Here is a 20,520-nt window from a genome sequence, read left to right as displayed (position 1 = left end):
CACCAGTCAACACTCCGCCATGGCCCAGACGCCACAGCATATGCTCACCAAATTGATATACTCAAAAGAACAAATCTTGAACAATTGACCAGCGCTTGTGGCCAATAAAGATATCTCAGAACACATGGTAAAAAGATACATATTTAGAAGCTTAATTATCCACGGGGCCCGGACGAACCAGCCAATCCGATGCCTGGCCACCAATATCCTGGGAACCGCGGGGCCCGAGAGCATAATTATATAACACAACTACTCAACAAGAATTCCAAGGAAGCTCGCCTAATAATCCCCTCCTCCCGCTTCAGCTTGAACCCAGGTGTATCTGCAAGATGGCCGGCGAGACGAGTGCTGATGCGCTGCCTCCGCCGCCTATGTATGATCTCGTAGTGGATGGGTATACAATTGCTATCCCGCCCCCTCGGTCTGTATTACCATTACCAGGGTTCTTGCGACCCAAGTCCAGCGAGTCCGAGCACGGGACAATTATTCGCGATGTTTCGCTCCGGTGCGAGAGCGGAGAGATGATGGCTATGCAAGTCGTTTGTTTACTGCTACCTTACCTTGAGCTGATTTATTCCCTGACAGAATTGGTGGGTCGGGTAGTGGAAAGACAACACTGCTACATGCGTTGGTTGGTAGATTGGCAAACCTGCCTGTCACTGCGGGGTAAGCGCCCTAGTATCACGCATCTACTTTAGGAAATAACTGTTGTATTGCAGACAAGTCAAGTACGAGCCTGCTGGTATTTCACTCAGCGCGAAAGAATCGGTCGCTCTGTCGGCACGAAAGATGAAAGACCGCATTGGGTTTGTGAGACAACATGACTATTTGCTTGAACACCTCACGGGTAAGCTCATGTCATAACCTTTACATTAGTTACAACTCTTATTGACCAGCGCTTAATAGTTCGTGAAACCCTCGATTATGCAGCAGCACTCCGTCTTCCCTCCAGTATCTCTTCATCAACCCGTCGCTTAATCGTCGACCAAACCATTCGCGAACTCGGATTAGGAGATGCAGCTGATACCGTCGTAGGAGGCGCACTTCGCAAGGCAAGCAACCCACCCCACCCCGCCCGACTCGCCCCATCTACCATGCTTACCCAATCTCACAGGGCATATCCGGGGGCGAGCGCCGCAGACTCACAATCGCCCTCTCGCTCATATCTCTCCCCTCCATTCTGGCGCTTGACGAACCCACGACGGGGTTAGACGCATTCACCGCATATGCCCTCCTCCAAACTTTATCTTCCCTCGCCCGAAAAGGAAGGACGGTGATCATGAGTGTCCACCAGCCCCGCTCGGACGCATGGGAGCTCTTTGATCGAATCGTGGTGCTCAGCAAGGGTGACGTCGTATTCGCCGGCAGACGGGACAAATGTCTGGGCTGGTTTGAAGATATGGGAATGGGGAGTCCCGGAGATCGGACGGAGGGATGTGAGGATGTGGCCGAAAAGGGTAGTATTAACGTAGAAGCGGACGGCGGAACGGGCGTAAATCCGTTGGACTGGTTGATCGATATCTGTAGTGTCGATCCTCGAGACCAAGGTTCTATACAGCGTGTCACCAGGCTCATCCAAGGATGGAAAGATGGAGGCAAGGTTATAGCCGATGAACATAGCCCCTCTCGCCAATCTGGTATTCTATCCGATGTGATTCAACGAGTACCGTCTGTTCAACCGCAAGAGCAAGATGTGCTATACGCCAATGTGCAACAAAATGAGGATCAACCAGGTTCTCGGCCTCAAGCGCTTGAACGGCCCGGGTGGATTAGGCAAACTGTTGTACTCACCAGTCGGTAAGTTTGAATAGATAGCTTTTGTTTTCTTCAAACCGTGGCCATTTTGATTTAATGAATACCTAGAGCAACAAAAGGCGTCTTTCGTGATTATGCTCAACTCCTAGGATTTGCCTGTCAAAGTATTGGAATTGCCGTTTTATTGGGCATCACGTTCTTGCGTTTGGGAGAGGTGGGTTTTGTTCAGCTGATTTATCGGAGTTTATTTATATCCCAATGGGCGTACCCTAGAGTCCTTCCGATATCCAATCCCTGAAGGTACGTTCTAGCGCATAAGCCTAACGCATAGGGGCTAACAAGGAGCAGACTCTCAGTTACCAGCACGCCCCTTGTTACTTTTACCTGACGCTTATATACGCGATATACAAAGTGGGTCATGAGAAGCAAGAAATATCCCGAGTGCTCACAATTTTTTGGCCCAGTTTTGCGAGACGGACCTGGTCATATTTGATAGGGAGCGCGAGGATCATCTTTACGTGCGTCGTTATATTGATAGATCGTCCGTCTTGGACTAACCAGCAATTGGGGAGAATAGCAAGTCGTCCCATGGCTTATTTCGGAGTATACATCTACTTTGCCGCTGCATACTATTTCGTCCGGGCTATTCGCCATAATTCTATATTTCCTAACAAACATGAGGACCGAGGACCTTGCGGCCAATTTGTTTATTTTTATTGCCGAGTGCGTACTTGTCCAGCTGGGAACCGTTGGATTCGCATTGTTGGCTGCGAGTTTGCAGGTATGTTCTGTTGGGCTTTCTTGAAAAGGAAAATAACGGCGTTTTTAGAGGACATATGCGCAAGCAAGTCTCATGGCGAATGGGCTATCGATTTTCTTCTTGCTGACTGTAAGTTGTGGTACCTACCTCGCCTCCGATTTGCTTACATCGGGTTCCCACAGGCAGGTTATCTGTAAGATGCTCCTCTCAGGAAAGGAGCGCGCGCTGACTAGCTTTGAAAGGTTGATTCACCCACCAGTGTATGTGGATTGGGTCAAATGGAGTATGTCGCCTAGTTTACAACGCATTCATTGAGCTAACTTTGTCATCGGGCAGTTTCGGTCTATTATGTATGTATTTGCTCGATGGTTTCCACTCGCACCTAACCCAAATTCACCCCAGTATGGATTCCGCGCCGTGGCGATCAGCCAATTCAAGAATCGAACGTTCGCGTGCCCAGGAGTGGAGGGCGCAGCACGTAATCAGGTTGGATTCCTTCACTCTATTCTTAGTTCTATCTTTATTGATGATGGATAGTGTGATGGCAATCAAGTTTTGACAGGATTGAGAATCCCTGTTGACCATGTCGTTGGTTATTACTTTGCTGGGCTAGTAGGCTTGGCTGTTGCATTCCCTTTTATTGCCGGAATTGTCTTAAGCGTGAGTCATGTACGTCTCGAAACGCCGCTTGTAACCTCCCTCCCTAAATAGGTATACAAACCCGGTGGCACACGCTACGCTCGGAAAATAGACCCATCAGACGCTGGAAAAGGCCCCGCCGTACATAGTGATATGGATATTTCTCGCCAGCGGATCGATGTGGAAGTCCGAAACCTAGGATTGAAGTGGATAAAGACTGGCCTTGTGACACGCAAAAAGACTGAGAAGCGAATCCTAAACGATGTACATGCCGTGTTTCCGAGTGGACAGGTCACTGCTATCCTGGGCCCTTCGGGGTGGGTTGATCGTTTTTATTCTTCTTCTTGAAATCGCACATTGACGCGGCGGCCAGGGCGGGGAAGAGCACGCTATTGCAACTGCTGGCTTCGCGAAGGATGAACGCAGGCGTGGGATCAAGGTTCGAATCTCAGGGAGAGATCTTATTCAATGGTCGACCAGTCAATAAAAATACGAGAGATCAAGTCGCGTTTGTTGAACAGGAAGATGATTATCACCTACCCGCTCTGACGGCAAGTTTCTTTTCGATTGTGTTGCACGTACCACACTGTTAGCCATTCATTCTCGTTCATTCTACTCATATAATAACTTCCCGCTCAAACACTTGATTCTCACCCTATGAGCATATACTGAACCTCTGACTTAGGTCAGGGAAACACTTCGTTATGCAGCTATCCTTCGGCTGCCAAAAGGCATGTCTCGAAAATCGAAAATCGCAAGAGCGGAGGAAGTTATGAAGATGCTAGGGTTGGACTTGTGTGCAGATAATCTAGTGGGTGGCGAGCTCTTGAAGGTATAGTTGCGAGCGTAATAAATTCCCAAATGGATGCTGAGCTTTGAGCAGGGAATATCTGGAGGAGAAAAGAGGCGCTTGAGTTTGGCAGTTCAGGTGGGTAAATACGTCTCGATATTGAAAGATTGCTCACTTTGATTGACATAATAAGATGATCAATGGTGAGTGGCGACTCGTAATATAAAAGAGTGACATTAATCATATTGGATAGATCCTGCAATATTGATTGTTGGTGAGTATTAGTTCGCCATGCGCTTTATAAAAGTTCTGACGCCTCGGTTCAGACGAGCCGACTAGTGGGCTCGACGCTCTGACAGCCAATGTACGTATTTGGAAGTTTTCTACTAATTTAGCACCAATGCATACCCATTATAGAATGTTATGATCGCGTTGAACGATATCGCACGAAGCGGGCGTACCATCATCCTATCTATTCATCAGCCTCGTTCTGACATTTACGTGGATAAACTCGACAACATCATTTTATTAGTTAAAGGAGGTGAAGTTGCTTATGCCGGGCCACGTTCCGAGGTTGGCCCCACTCTTACCTCTGCCGGACATCCTATTCCTCCGTTATACAACCCAGCAGACTGGTTGTTGGATCTTGCTTCGGTCGACTTGCGGAGGGATCGGGAGGAAGCCACTCGCGAAAGGGTCGCAAAGCTTGTTAAACGCTGGGCAAATACTCATCGAGAAATGAAGGAATTAGATTTGAAAGATAGAGAAGAGGATCTCGTGCAGGTTGGGGGTCCGGAGGAGAGGTTCACACCTATGTGGATCGCATTGCCGTTGATTGTCGATCGTATGACGAAGAATTTGCAAGTCAACTCGTCGCCTCATTCCATTCATAAAACTAATGTAATGCAGGTGGAGACAGCAAGCAGGTAATGCGCATACGAATTCGTCCAAAGTGCTATGACTGAGAAAATGGTCCATTGAAGTCTTTTGGGTTAGGCTACAGCAACTCCCGTTCCTCGGAGTATTATTCCTACTCTTTTATCAGCGACTTAAGCATGGTCCATCTGGGGGGCAAGATCGTATTGGTTACTTTCAAGAAATGGTATCTCCGGTCGCAGTGAGTGTTCATCAATTATTTCAAGTTGAATTGTGCTCAAATGCACCTCAAAGTTCGTTGGCCTTCTGAATTGCATTGCTATTTTCCCCAAAGACCGTGATTTATACTTCCATGAATATCGTTCGAGTGCTGCATATTCAGAAGCTACGTTTGTACTTGGATTCACACTGGTGGCTCTTCCTATGGAGATTTTGGCCTCACTGGTAGGTAATCTCAACGCTAAACTTCAAAATTATCTGCTTAAAAAGAAGTAGTTGTTTACGGTTATAACGAATATTGGTGCTGGGATGCAGACAAGCCCACGCATATTTTTTGAGTACGCCTTTTCGATTTTTGCGCTGCAGTCCAATGGGGAGAGTTTTGGCATGATTTTTGCCTGCATAACGAATTCTCTGGGGTTAAGTGTATCGTAAGTACTTGTTCTCTTCCTTTGTAACAATTACACTGAGTCACCCAATCAGGTTGGTTTCGACTTTTATCACAGGTATATAGCTTTGTTTTCCCTGGGCTCCTCTCATTTATCCAACCTTTTAGTACTGGTGCAATTATCTGGAATTATATCTGTTTCAATTCCGACCTGGTGAGACCAGTTAGTTCAAATACCTTCCTGTTACTAAGGTTAATAATTTTAGGTTATCCGATATTGCTTACGCCACTACGATGAAGGTACTTTATTTGCTGTTCTACCTACTAAATTCTGATAAGCTCTTTAATTAAGTACGCTGCACGAGTAATTGCAGTCAATGAATCGGTCGGACTGAAACTTCACTGCTCCCCCGAGACGGTCCAGTCCGGTGAATGCCTAGTTCAGAGCGGACAAGAGTTATTGGATCTCCTCGGCTTTTCGAACAACCTCAAAACTGGTCGATATCTGGGGATCCTAGTTGCCTTGGCACTGGCATACCGCGTGCTTGCTTGGTTCTTTGTTGTGCTCAAAATCCGGCGGGGGTAATGAATTTTGTTGTTTAATACGGTAATCAACAAATGTTTTCAAATAAAATCTGACTTTGATTAGGTTGCCTGTACAGTGGGACCCCTTGATTCTGTACCCCTCTTACTTGATAACAGCAGGGTTTTTGCTTTTCCTGTAGTTATTTGAAATATAAAGGAAATGCTAAGGAGTACGTACAGCCACAGCTGAGTAAGACTAGCATCTGTGGCTTGGACTGCCACCTGGAACAACAGCCATCAAGAGAAATTTGGAGAATGCCATATAAAGTTCAGAAATGTACAGTGGAACCTACCATAATGTATACATTTGGAAAATTGGAAATTAGACAAGTATATGGTACAACAGGTTTTAGCAACATTGTTGCAGACAGACACATATACAGTGGAACCTGTCATACTGTATACTGCCATACTGTATAAAAGCCTCAAAAACCAGCAATCTGCTTTTCCCAAAATTATTTGAAATACAGCCACCAAAAAATCATGAGCAATACAGCCATCTTACCAATTGAGTAGCTCAAGCCATAGCCACAGCAAGAAAATCCCCAAAAAGGGTGCATAAATAGAGCATGTGCATGCTAGGCCAGAGGTTAAATTACTTTATTTTTCTGTTATACTTTTGTTGTAACCCAGCTGCAAGATGGGTTACTTGCTAGTGGGTGGGTGCTTGAGGCTGTACTTGACATAAACCATATCTGGAAGGGTTATTACCATATATATCCACTGTCAAAGATATATATAGTATATATGATGCACAGTCATTGTCATAAACAGAGGAAAATAGAACTAGCTGGAATTGAACCAGCTTGACCACTAAGCCATAGAGCCCTATTATTCCTCTGCTGACAACCCATGATTACACCTGCTACCCCCCAAATTTGGGCTTGGGCCAGCATGCAACCACTTGTACTGGTCATGTGACTGTGTCCAGGACAGTCATATGAATAGTATATGTTGCTGTGGAATGTTGCACTCCCCCCACCCCCTTTGCTGCAGGCCAATGTTAAAGCCCACAGGTGAGGTCTGAATATTATATTCTTACAGAAGAGATTATGTCATCCCCTCCCACCTCAAATCCATACAGTTGATGCCCTCTCCATGCTCTCCCTCTGGATGCTTGTGTTTTGGTTTCTAGCTGACAACAGGTTTGCAATTTCATGACTTTGCTTTCTAGCTGTTTCTGTGCCACAGCCGCTATCCCCATTAGGCACAACAACCAACAGCCTCTGGGTACAGCAAAAAAAATTACACTTTCCTGTATTTAAGCAGAGCTCTTGTGAATACATGTCTCAATCTTGCCACCACAATTGCTTTGTCTTTGTAATTTTCTCTCTTTTTTGCATCTTTTTTTAGATATCACTAGTGAATATATGCTTTGCAATCCAGTCAACATCAATGCATTGGGTGTTAATCAACTTCCATAAAAGCCCAATCATGTCTGATCTTGTAAAAATGTTGCTCCTTTAGTCCCTCCTTGCAATTAATACACATATAGATTATGTGGCTTAAGCAATGCATCTCTTTGTACCATTTGCTTGTGTGCAACCCCTCAGAAACAAGAAAGCAGCTGATTATTAATCTACTGATTGAGCAAAAAACACCCCCTTCTTTTCCTAGAAACATGCATTTGAATTGGAGCCCATCAACAAGCATGGAGAGGGCGTTGACTGTAGTAGTTTAGTATAGTATTTGATAAAGGACTGGAGGGGGGGGAGGTCATGTGACCTGGACTTAGAGAATATCACCAAGTCCAGCCATGTCAACCATAAGGTATATGCATGTTTCCAGTGGTTGTAGTGTGTACCATGAATGCCCTGGTATGTGTATAAGGGGCATAATAGGGGTGTGGCTCATGACATGGGTACCTGTCTGTGATTGTAGACAAGGTAAAATTGACTTGGTGTCTCCAAGCAATTTTCCTGCTGTATATATACACAAGAACTATTAATTACAAATTGATAAGCTGTGAGAGAAGGAAGTAAGATGTGAAATGAGAATTGAGCTGCAAACTGTGCAGAAGCATATCTGTTATCTAGGCGTCCTTGGCATGGTAAGTGCCAAGATCACATGATTGGAAAAATAAAGATAAAGAGTTTGTAAAAAATGGTAGAAATATTAGAAAAAAGAGGCAATTCTGGTGGTATATTTTGTAAGGGTGTAACAATCACTTGCTAGTGGATGGGTGCTTGTGGCTGCACTACTACAATGAGAAATCTACCCTAAGGCTAAACTACTGAGGGGAGGACCACTTAGGGTGGCATGGAGGTGTCTGTCCTGGACACAGTCACATGACCAGTACAGGTGGTTGCATGCTGGCCCAAGCCCAAATTTGGGGGGTAGCAGGTGTAATCATGGGTTGTCAGCAGAGGAATAATAGGGCTCTATGGCTTAGTGGTCAAGCTGGTTCAATTCCAGCTAGTTCTATTTTCCTCTGTTTATGACAGTGTCTATCTATGGTGGAGGGAGGCCCAAGGCCAATGAGCTGCTATACTACTGCAACTACTAGGTAAGTAAAGGGTCTTATGAACCCAATGCTACACAGGGTGCCAAAACCTTTGCAGCACATGATTGCAATAACAACAAACAACTGCAACAAGCAAAATAAATTAGCCAAATTCAAGCAAAAGATTGCAGCAAATTCAGATTGTTAGGTAGGATATACAGACAAAATCACAGTCAAATTAGTGAAGAATACATGTAACTATGGTCAAAATACAGTCTGAAGCACCTGCAAAACTTTTGTAAGCAATGCAAACACAACACAAGAACAGAACATACAGGCAGAACAAGTCAAGGAAAAAAATACACAATTAATACTCAGTGTTGCCACCCTTCTGCTCTACAATTTGCTGAATACTCATGGGAATTGAATCATAAAGTGAATCAATATACTTCTGGTCAATCTTTTTCCACTCCTCCTCCAAATAAGTCTAGAGTACCTTTGGATTTGTGGGTGGTGGAACCTGTTTATAAAATTTGCAGTCCAGATGGTCCCATAGGTTCTCAATGATATTCTGTTACACCCTCTTAACTTATACCATAGAATTTGGACAATTCTTCTGATATTTCTACTATTTTTTATGGACTCTATATCTTTTACTTTTTAATCATGTGATCTTGGCACTTATTATGCCAAGATGCTGCACTGAGATGCTGTGCCAAGGGCACTTAGGATAAATCCATGCTTCTGTGCAGTCTGCAGCACACTTCTTATTTCACATGTAGTCTTCTATTCACACACGCACAGACCACATGTATTTAGCCTCTCTTGTTATATAAACAACAGGAAAATTGCTTGGAAACCCCAGGTCAATTTTACCTTGTCTCTCATCCTAGACAGGTACCTCACCAGCTAAGTAGTTCAGGCCATAGTATAAGCCCCCCACTCAGTAGTCTCAGAAGTTACACCACCCTCACTGGCCTAAGGCCCTCCACCATTGCCAGTAGTTAGTAGTAGGATGCCTTACACATCATAGTACAGTAGTTAGCCTAGATTAGTCAGCACTGTCCTGTGGTAGTATGGACTTAAGTGCCCATCCCACCAGCAAGCAACCCACCTTACAGTGCAGTTACAACATATTCATATTGGGGCTGTTGGCTGGCCAGAGAAGGGAATCAATGCCATGCTCATCAAGTGTGTTCATGACTAGGTTGGTCCATTGCTTCCAATCTTTGTCACACTGGAAGTAAATGCTGTGGGAATCAATATTCTTGTTGGTGAGAGTCCCAAGAAGCTTGTCTGTCAAGATCCAGACATACCCTGGAGATGTGAGCTTTTCATTGATGCAACAAAGCTGGCCCACACCCCATTTTGTAATGCAGCCCCAGACCATCACTCCTCCCCCACCATGTATGACTTTTTTCCTAGTTTTTTTGGGGTCCAGAGCTTCTCCTAGCATCCTCCAAACATGTTGACAAGCATTGTGTTGTACACCACTATAAGGTGGGTACTTGCTAGTGGGGGCGGGCACTTAAGGCCATACTACTACTACAGGCACTGCTTTTCTAACTATGTATCTAAGGCTATACTATCAATGCTTATGGTGTCCTACTGCTAACTACTGACAACAAAGGGGCCTTAGGCCTGGGAGGTGTGGTAGGTGAGATAGGGGTAAGTCACTTCTGATGATTGGGGCCAACTACTTAGCTGGCTGGGTTGCCTCCTCAATGGATATGAGACAAGGTAAAATTGACTTGGGGTTTCCAAGCAATTTCCCTGCTGTATATATAGAAAAGGCTGCTAAATACATGTGGTCTGTGTGTGTGAATAGAAGGCTACATGTGAAAAAGGAAGCATGCTGTGGGCTGCGCAGAAGCATGGATTTCTCCTAAGCGCCCTTGGCACGGCATCTTGGTGTGGCATCTTGGCATAATAAGCGCCAAGATCATGTGATTTGAAAACATGAGATAAAAGGTTTGGAAAAAATAGTAGAAATATCAGAAAAATCAGGCAGTTCTAATGGTATATGTTAAGGGAGTGTAACACATTGGAGCCAAAGACCTTGAATTGAGAGGCATCCAAGTAAATGACTGCAGCCCAGTTTTCCTGGGTCCAAGAAATCATGTCCTCCCTGCATTCTAGTTGCTGTTGGATATTCTTGGTGGTCAAACTAGGGACCTGATGTGTTGCATAGTTATCTAAGCCTTGTTCCTTTAACCTTCTCCTGACAGTGTCATGACCCATGCCTTTGCTGGCATGTCTCCTGACCAAGCTACCTACTAATAGGATATTCTGCAGTCTTTAGAAGGCCGCATATACTCACATATATGCAGTCAGAACTGTCATTACTCCAAGCACTCATTACTTAGAGACTGACAGTCCACCAGGGTCACATGACCTCCCCCCCTCCAGTCCTATATCAAATACTATACTAAACTACTACAGATTTGAGGTGGGGGGGATGACATAATCTCTTCTATAATAATATAATATTCAGACCTTGCCTGCAGACTCCCTTAACATTGGTCTGCAGCTAGGGGGGCAGGGGGAGTGCAACATCCCCCAGCAATATATATTATTCATATATCACTGTGCATCACATATACTATATATCTTTGACAGTGGATATATATGGTAATAACCTTTCCAGATATGGGTTATGACAGACAGTATTGGCCAAAACTTGGGGGAAAAATTTCCATTGAAGTTGGGTGGCATCAGCTGTGCTGCCACTGTTGATCTTGAAGGCTGCAAATTGAGCATTGGCTTTGGTTAATTTGCATGGACAACCACTCTGCAGCTCCACATGATTACAGTCATGGGTTTTCTGGTACTGTTTGTATATACAAGGGACTGTTGTAGGGTTCCTCTCAACCTGCTCTGCCACCTCCTCATAGTTGAGATCCATATGCTCTACTAGGGTGGCTATCTTGGCCTTTGATGTGGGTGATGTATGCTTTCCCATCCCTTAAATAAGTATGTGTCACAACTCAGCTTGGACCTATGGTACAAGGAGACTTAACATCTGTGGCCCTATCACCAATGGACAATGAAGCTGGTAGAGGGACAACAAGGGCCCAAGGGGTGTGGATGAGGGTAGAGAGGTGTTGTAACCACACTGTAAGGTGGGTTACTTGCTAGTGGCAGGTGCTTGTGGCTGTACTACTACAAACACTGCTGATCTAATCTACTATCTAGGCCTAAACTACTGAACTGCTTAGCGCTTAAGGCGCTGTACTAACTACTACTGGCAACAATGGGGGCTTAGCCCCAGAGGTGTGGTGAGTGAGATAAAAGGGGTAAGTGTGATTGACTACTGGGGGCCAGCTACTTAGCTGGCTGGATACCTTCTCTAATGGGTAAGTGTTGTACACCACTGTAAGGTGGGTACACGCTAGTGGGAGCGGGCGCTTAAGGCTGTACTACTACAGGCAACTTATGTAATCTACTATCCTAGGCTATACTACTACTGCTTGAGGCGGTCTACTACTATCTACTGAGGACAATGGGGCCTTAGGCCTGGGAGGTGTGGTAGGTAAATGTAAGGGGTGAGCGTGTGAACTACTTAGGGGGCCTGCTACTTAGCTGGCTGGCTACCTTCTCTAATGAGTAAGAGACAAGGTAAAATTGACTTGGTGGTTCCAAGCAATTTTCCTGCTGTATATATAGACAAGGGGCGCTATCTACATGGTCTGTGCGCGTGAGAAAGAGAAGTACATATTGTAAAGTAAGAAGAGTGCTGCAGGCTGCGTAGAAGCGTGGGTTTCTCCTAAGCGCCCTTGGCACGGCATCTTGGCGCGGCATCTTGGCATAATAAGCGCCGAGATCACGTGACTGGAAAAGTAAAGATATGAGTTCGTAAAAAATACTAAAAAATAGAGAAAATTCAAGCAATTCTGATGGTATATGTTTAGAGGGTTGTAACAGTAAGAGACAAGGTAAAATTGACTTGGGATCTCCAAGCAGTTTTCCTGCAGTATATATAGACAACTCTTAACTAATTACATGGTCTGTGCTTGTGTGAAAAAGAAGAGTCCATGTGAAATGAGAAGAGTGCTGCAGGCTGTGCAGAAGCATGGATTTCTCCTAAGCGCCCTTGGCATGGCATCTTGGCATAGATAAGCGCCAAGATCACGTGTTGTAGACACAATCAATACCACGGAATTTATTCCAATTTTCTCGAATTTAAACAAAGGCAAATGGTCTACTTTTTTGATCATGTGACTTTGGCGCTTATACCATACATTAAGCGCCAAGCCACGTCCCCATCTGCGCTTAACTCAAGCATACATAGCCACCTCAACCCATGACGTCATCATGACACGTCAATAACACGTATGCATGAGTAAGACCAACTGCAGAGCAGGGTTCTTATTGGATTAGGAATTGGACATCATGTATTTGTAAATAGCTGTTCCTTAGAATATATAAGGAGGCCAACCACCATGGTAACACCCAGGTCAATTACCTCTTGTCACCCTCTACCACTGTACAAGGCCTTACAGCCAGATCCACTAAGTAGATACAACGCCTTAAGCGTCAACTCCACTGTACTTATGTAGCTTGCCATTGCCCTTAAGGCCTTGTGTCATGCCCTAGAGGCGTGACCACCTTAAAATCCACTAAGTCAAAGAAATAGTGAATATATGCGCTATTTTAATGAAGATTTATGGATATATGCATCCTTATGCTATTTAGGCGCTGAGCGCTTATTATGTAATCTCATCACATGACCTTTAGTCATGTGATCATGTCTTTCTTATCTCTGGTCATGTGACCTTATCTTTGTTGTTATGTTTGTACATGTAATTACTCTTCCCCTTCTCTGTTGAATATATAAGGAGGGTTCTGAGAGCCTTAAGCCTCAGAACTCAACCTCTTATCCCCTTCCACACCTACCTACCCTAAGACATACACTTAAGAGTATTGCCTGAGAGCATACCAGTCCCTGTCAAAGGTTCCTTGCCCTGCTGTCTTAACAGCATTAGTGCACTTTACTTTATATAGGTCTTGTCCTACCCTTTCCTGGCTTTGCCTTGAGCATTGTTAGGCCCTACTTGCTGATAAGTCCTATATTAGGCAATAGCTTGTTAGGATTACCCTTTGGTAGTTGTTGGCTCTGACACCTTGGACATTGTTAGTTAGTAGTTAGACGTCATAGGGTAGACTCCTCTGCCTTAAGCAGTTTTAACTTGTATTCCACACAGCCACAAGCGCCCGCGCCCTCAATGTCCTTACAGACGTCTAGGACATCACGTGATTGAAAAAGTAAAGATATGAGTCCAAAAAATACTAAAAAATAGGGAAAATTCAGGCAATCCCAATGGTATCTTTTAAGGGAGTGTAACAAGAGGCAACAAGGGCCTAGGGTTATGGTTTAAGTAATGAGCACTAATGGCCAACTAGGGGCCTGGACTAAGGGTGTGTAAGAGCTAAGGTGAATTGACAAAGAGGTCAAGTCTTGCTGTTCTAGTGGCAACTTGACCTGGGTTATATACATGAAGTGAGCCACATCAAAAACAACAGTACTAAATAATGAGTCATTTACAATTTCACATCATATATCAAATATGTCACATGATCTTGATGAGTCATAAATATATACCAAAAAAGGAAACTGTCTCAGAAAAAAGGTAGAAAATAGTAAAAAATTATGTCATGCCAATGAAGGTCATGTGTCGTAGACACAATCGATACCAGGGAATTTATTCCCAATTTCTCGAATTTGAACAAAGGCAATCGGAGAACATTTTCAATCACGTGACATTGGCGCTTATACCATACGCTAAGCGCCAAGCCACGTCCCCACCCGCGCTTACCTCAGCACACGTAGCCACCTCCACCTGATGACATCATTATGACACGTCAGTGACACGTATGCATGAGTAAGGACGACTGCGGAGCAGGGTTCTTATTTGATACGGTATTGGATATAATGTAATTGTAAATAGCTTGTCTGTAGAATATATAAGGAGGCCAACCGACCATGGTAACACCCAGGTCGATTACCTCTTGTTGCATCCCCATCACTGTACGAGGGCCTTAAGCCCAGTAACCCTACTTAGCTACTTAGTCCACACCGCCTTAAGCGGCTTTCTTGCTGTAGTTACATAGCTGGTCATCGCCCTTACGGCCTTGGTCACCGTAGTATAGCTGGTCGTCGCCGTAGGATAGCTTGCCGCCGCCTTACGCGGTTCTTTACTTAGATACATCCGGCCGCAAGCGCCCTCCTCCTTGACGTCCTTACAGACGTCTAGGACACTAGGTAATCGACCTTAAGTCGGTTGCAAACCGTGCCCACAAGCACACCCTACTCAGTCTCGACAAACAAGAAGGTCCCCTGTACTAGCACAAGGGAAATCACCTGATCGGGCTTGCCTTTTGCTATCAATAATCAAACTAGCGTCGGCCCCAGGTAGTACCAAATTGCTATAAGGCAGACGGATCCTGATCGTCCGCTTACCACCGGTCACCGCACCCTTTGTCAGCGGAGCTAGTCAGCAGATCCACCCGCTTGCAGAAAACCCGTTCCACATCACGCCCGTACACGGCAGTTGATTGGTCAATAGGGACTGTCCAACGCTAGGCGGTTGACGCAAGCTCTTAGCGCCAGAACAATAAAGCGCCCCATAAGTCCTGATACAGGCACCCTTGGCTACACAGCCCCCATTACCCCCTACTTCGCCCATCATTACGTCACGCACCCCCTCTCGCGCTTCCTCCCGCGCCTCCCAACGTGCCACTTCCCACCAAGGCCGTTCATATCCTCATGAAATGGCAACCCGTTCCCGGAGCACCGCTCGTCCCCAATCCCCTCTCGATCAAGGAGAGTTGGGACCCACTCTTCAGGCAACCGCCGATGAGTCAGGGAGCCTCGAACCAGAGGTCTATGGGGAAATATCCCTCAGCCGCGCAATCTCCCTCCTCCTGGGATTGCAAAACCAAGTCATCCGGCTCAAGCAGGAACTCGAGGAAATCAAGGAAGTCAACAAGGAAGCCCGAGACTGGATGGGAGCAGTCGACCAAACCCTCACTTGCATCAAGGCTAGGGGTGGAACCCCACACACACCAGAAGACCGGAAACCTCCGGCAATTGAGGCCACGCCCAGGCCCCTACCCAAAACCGACCCTCTTCCAGCGCCTAGTGCGCCCCTTGTTGCCTGGGCCAACCCCACAAAGGTTCCCCCCGTCTTTGCCCAACCAATGCCCGTCCAAGCTCCCCCGCAAGTCCAAACTCCCCCTGCACCTACGCCTATCCGGCTCCAATCCCCCCAAGTCCCACAACCAGTGGCCCCTGTAGCCACTTATCAAGCCCCGGTCAAGGTGGACCACCCTGACGCCTATACAGGGAAGATAGGGAATGAAGCCCGCCAATGGCTTACACGGATGTTGGCATGGGTACGTCTGAACCAACGGATGTTCCCCACGGATCAGGAGGTTCTGTCGTTCCTCCTAATGAACATGAAGGACGTAGCAGGAGCCTGGGCTCACCCCCACCTTGATCAACTCGGGTCCCACAGGGCCCTCATCCAAACGGTAGACGAGTTCAAGACGGAGTTTTTGGCTGCATTTGGGAACCCGGATGCCACGCGAGCCGCCGAGCGGCAAATCACACAACTCACTCAGACAGGAACCTGTGCTGAGTACATCACAAAGTTTAGGACCATTGCCATGGACCTAGACTGGAACGACGCCGCCCTTCGTGGGCAATTTGCACGTGGCCTCCACTGGGAGGTCAGCCGCCTCATTGCCACTCAAGAGCGGCGCCCAACTACCCTCCTGGAGCTGCAGAACGCAGCCCTGGTCATCGACAACGCCCTCCGTGAGGAGCGCGCCAGCCACCCGCCTAAGGGTAATAAGTCTGGTGCCTCCAATACCACCCCCAATAGGGGGGCGAGTACCGGCCAACAGGCCACAAGACCAGGGCGCCTCTCTAGCGACCCCAACTTTGTCTCCGAGGAGGAGCGGAACCGCCGCAGGGCTGAAGGCCTCTGCATCAAATGCGGTAAGACGGGCCACAAATTTGCGGAATGCCGCACTGGCTGGAAAGCCACGCCCAAGGAGGAAGGTGTCAAGAAGGAAGCCGCCAAGATTGGCAAAGAGTCTGGACCCAAATCGGGAAAAGACTAAGGGTACCTGCTGCCGCGCGCAAGGGCCCCAAGGACTCTGGTTGTTTTGAATTTTGTAACATATCGAATAGTACCAATAGAAACGCCCCACTTTTCACAATTCCAATTCAACCAGAGAAAAAAGCGGAAACATTAGAAGTCCTGATTGATTCAGGCGCCACATCCTCATTTCTCCACCCACGCACCGCCAAGACATTACATCTCCCCCTAATAGATCTCCCTCACCCCCGTACCGTTACTATGCTCGATGGGTCGAGCCCCCAGGCAGGCAAAATCTGGAAGAAGGCCAACCTAACCTTCTCCTTTGATGGCAAAAAAATGACCGAGACCTTCCTCATCTGCAATACAGGGTCTCACGCCGCCATCCTAGGATTGAAGTGGTTAGACGCCCACAACCCAGAGATTGATTGGAATTTGCGCACCCTCTCCTTTCCTCACACACCACCAGAACACGTGGCCATTGCCAAAGAGGAGGAAGCCGATCAAACACCCCTTGAAGGAGTACCCCAGAATACCACCAGTATGCCAAGGTATTCGGGGAGGAAGAATTCAACAAGCTTCCCCCACACCGGCATTACGACATCGGGATTGAACTCACAGAGGAAGGCCCCCTCAATTTGCCTCTCTATAGTATGACCAATGCCGAGTCCGCTACGCTCAAGGACTGGCTCAGGGACGAACTCAAGGCGGGCAAAATACGTCCTAGCAAGTCTTCCATCAGTTCCCCTGTGATGTTTGTTCCTAAAAAGGACGGCTCCCGTCGCTTGGTTGTTGACTACCGCCGCCTGAATAACCGGACCAAAAAGAATGTTTACCCGTTACCCCGTCCTGACGACCTCATGGCCCAGCTCCGTGGCGCCAAGGTCTTCACCAAACTAGATCTGAGATGGGGTTACAATAACGTCCGGGTTAAGGAAGGTGACGAATGGAAAACCGCGTTCCGTACCAAGTATGGCCTGTACGAATCCCTTGTCATGACCTTTGGCCTAACCAATGCCCCGGCATCATTCCAACATTTTATGAATGATTTGTTTAAGGACCTGCTTGATGTATGCGTTATCATATACCTTGATGACATCCTGATCTACTCCAAGGATGACGCCACACACACCCAGCACGTTCACAAAGTCCTACGCCGGTTGGTGGAAAACCAATTGTTCTGTAAAGCGTCCAAATGCACCTTCCACGTCACCTCTGTGGAATACCTGGGAATTATTGTTTCGGACAAAGGTTTCAGCCTGGACAAGCTCAAGATCCAGGCTGTACAGGAATGGCCTACGCCCACTAAGGTTAAAGAAGTTCAGTCATTCCTGGGCTTTGCCAACTTCTTACGCCGCTTCGTCGCCAACTTTAGTCACATGGCTAGGCCGCTACACAACTTGGTCAAAAAGGACACTCCTTGGAAATGGGACATCAAGGAACAAGAGGCCTTCCAGGGGCTAAAGGACACTATTACCAACGCACCCGTACTATGCCATGCAGACCCGTCCAAGCCATACTACCTAGAAACCGACGCCTCAGGGGCAGCACTAGGCTCCATACTCAGCCAACGCCAGGAAGACGGTCGCCTTCACCCACTAGGTTTTCTATCTGAGTCATTCAAGGGCGCCAAACAGAACTATGACACCCACGACAAGGAGCTGTTAGCCATCATCCGTTCCTTTGAGTATTGGCGTATCTTCTTGGAAGGAACCGTTCACCCTGTCACTGTGTTCACTGATCACCGCAACTTGGAGTATTGGAAGGAGTCACGGACGTTTAACCGACGACACGCTAGATGGCACCTACTGTTAGCAGGTTACAACTTCCAAATTGTCTACCGCCCTGGGAAGCAGTCGGGAAAACCCGATGCCCTTTCACGCCGCTCTGATCACGCCGATATCCCACCCGCTGACCAAACCATGCTCCCGGACCCCATATTCGCCAACGTAGCCTTAGTCATACCAGAGAAGGAATTACAACGCCAGATTGAATCGTCACTCAATCAGGACAAGTCTTTGGAAGAAATCTTACAGTTCCTACAAAATGAGTCCAAAGCCCCACCTTCTATCAAACGCGCATTTAAGGACTACGAGATGGAAGCAGGTCTATTGTTCTATCAAGGACGTATTGTGGTCCCTGATGTAGGCTCTCTAAGGACGGATCTCCTGCGGATATTCCACGATAGTCCCCTGGCAGGGCACCCTGGCAGGCAGCGTACCCTAGAACTAGTTTCACGCAACTACTATTGGCCAGGCATCCGAGCAGATACATATTGGCACGTGGACTCCTGTGAGACTTGCCAACGGATCCGAAAACCAAAGTACGCCTCCATTCCCCCACAGCCACTCGAACTTCCATCCAGGCCATGGCAACATGTTTCCTACGACATGATTGTAGATTTACCTAAGGACGGGAGCAACGACTCCATCCTGGTCATAGTGGACAGCTTCACCAAGTATGGCATCTTTGTTAAGTGTTCCAAAAAACTCAAGGCACCCGAACTTGCGGAGTTGTTCCTGGAACATGTATGGAAACGCCATGGGATGCCGGAGAAGACTATATTGGACAGAGGCAGGGTTTTCAATAACAAGTTCTTACGGGCCCTGTACAAACGCCTTGGCATTGACCCACACTTCTCATCGGCGTACCACCCCCAGAGCGACGGGCAAACGGAACGGGTCAACCCCTCTATCGAACACTTCCTCAGGGCTTATTCAGGGGTCAATCAACGGGACTGGGCTAAATGGCTCCCTATGGCGGAGTTTGCATACAACAATGCCGTACACAGTAGCACGGGTAAAACCCCCTTCAAAGCATTGTATGGATGGGAACCTACCTTAACCCCATCCAACGTACCTACAGACGTCCCGGAAGCAAATGACCTTGCCCAAACAATGGAAACCCAATGGAAGGAAGTGGAATCCGCCCTCCGGCAATCTAAGCAACAAATGATAGCCGGAGAAAATGGGAGCCCAATAGAATTCGAAGTCGGAGAAGAGGCATGGCTTGACGCCAGGAACGTGAACCTCAAAACCCTGAGCCCAAAGCTAACAGAGCAACGCTTAGGGCCGTTCAAGGTTACCAAAAAAATCTCCGACCGCGCTTACCGGCTTGAACTACCTCCAACCATGCGCATCCACAACGTATTCTACGTGGGGCTCCTGTCTAAGGTCAAAAGGGATGATAAACGCGCCTTCGAAAATCGCCCTCCACCAGTCACCGTGGATGGAGAAGAAGAATACGAGGTCGAAGGGATCACGGATATGGAAGAAAGGGACGGGAAATGGTTCTTTAGGGTAAAATGGAAGGGCTATGGATCAGAGGAGAACACTTGGGAACCAAGGGAAAACCTCAAGAACGCCGAAAAAATCCTAAAAAATTTTGAGAAAGAGATGAAGAAGAAGGCCCTCGGCGCTGCCAAGGCCCTTAGAGGGGGGGCAGTGTCGTAGACACAATCGATACCAGGGAATTTATTCCCAATTTCTCGAATTTGAACGAAGGCAATCGGAGAACATTTTCAATCACGTGACATTGGCGCTTATACCATACGCTAAGCGCCGAGCCACGTCCCCACCCGCGCTTACCTCAGCACACGTAGCCACCTCCACCTGATGACATCATTATGACACGTCAGTGACACGTATGCATGAGTAAGGACGACTGCGGAGCAGGGTTCTTATTTGATACGGTATTGGATATAATGTAATTGTAAATAGCTTGTCTGTAGAATATATAAGGAGGCCAACCGACCATGGTAACACCCAGGTCGATTACCTCTTGTTGCATCCCCATCACTGTACGAGGGCCTTAAGCCCAGTAACCCTACTTAGCTACTTAGTCCACACCGCCTTAAGCGGCTTTCTTGCTGTAGTTACATAGCTGGTCATCGCCCTTACGGCCTTGGTCACCGTAGTATAGCTGGTCGTCGCCGTAGGATAGCTTGCCGCCGCCTTACGC

The 20,520-nt window shown here is 47.0% G+C and overlaps 3 protein-coding genes across 3 annotated transcripts; all 3 read left to right on the top strand.

Annotated features, from left to right (window-relative positions):
• Positions 1 to 329: 329 nt before the first annotated feature.
• Positions 330 to 6,013, top strand: RhiXN_10947 (ABC transporter; the record flags this gene model as incomplete). The annotated part of the gene is made up of 31 exons (XM_043330762.1): positions 330 to 505; positions 586 to 666; positions 720 to 847; positions 907 to 1,031; positions 1,115 to 1,797; positions 1,864 to 1,969; positions 2,029 to 2,055; positions 2,104 to 2,166; positions 2,220 to 2,273; positions 2,333 to 2,536; positions 2,585 to 2,644; positions 2,698 to 2,708; positions 2,758 to 2,798; positions 2,852 to 2,865; positions 2,918 to 3,001; positions 3,053 to 3,175; positions 3,227 to 3,471; positions 3,528 to 3,732; positions 3,840 to 3,986; positions 4,038 to 4,082; positions 4,138 to 4,147; positions 4,198 to 4,218; positions 4,271 to 4,308; positions 4,362 to 4,870; positions 4,941 to 5,061; positions 5,115 to 5,264; positions 5,316 to 5,470; positions 5,523 to 5,545; positions 5,596 to 5,641; positions 5,694 to 5,727; positions 5,780 to 6,013. The coding sequence occupies 31 exons, from the start codon at positions 330 to 332 to the stop codon at positions 6,011 to 6,013; spliced, it is 3,963 nt and encodes a 1,320-aa protein (XP_043186107.1).
• A 9,213-nt stretch (positions 6,014 to 15,226) lies between these two features.
• RhiXN_10946 (Retrotransposable element Tf2 protein) lies at positions 15,227 to 16,582 on the top strand (the record flags this gene model as incomplete). Its single annotated transcript, XM_043330761.1, has 1 exon — positions 15,227 to 16,582. The coding sequence occupies one exon, from the start codon at positions 15,227 to 15,229 to the stop codon at positions 16,580 to 16,582; it is 1,356 nt and encodes a 451-aa protein (XP_043186106.1).
• Positions 16,583 to 16,821: 239 nt separating this feature from the next.
• RhiXN_10945 (Retrotransposable element Tf2 protein) lies at positions 16,822 to 20,012 on the top strand (the record flags this gene model as incomplete). The annotated part of the gene is made up of 2 exons (XM_043330760.1): positions 16,822 to 17,082; positions 17,112 to 20,012. The coding sequence occupies 2 exons, from the start codon at positions 16,822 to 16,824 to the stop codon at positions 20,010 to 20,012; spliced, it is 3,162 nt and encodes a 1,053-aa protein (XP_043186105.1).
• Positions 20,013 to 20,520: the final 508 nt, after the last annotated feature.

This window comes from Rhizoctonia solani, chromosome 14 (genome assembly GCF_016906535.1).
Source record: "Rhizoctonia solani chromosome 14, complete sequence".
Lineage (NCBI taxonomy): Eukaryota > Fungi > Basidiomycota > Agaricomycetes > Cantharellales > Ceratobasidiaceae > Rhizoctonia > Rhizoctonia solani.
Note: the sequence above shows the minus strand (reverse complement) of the source record. Positions and strands in the feature narration are given on the sequence as shown.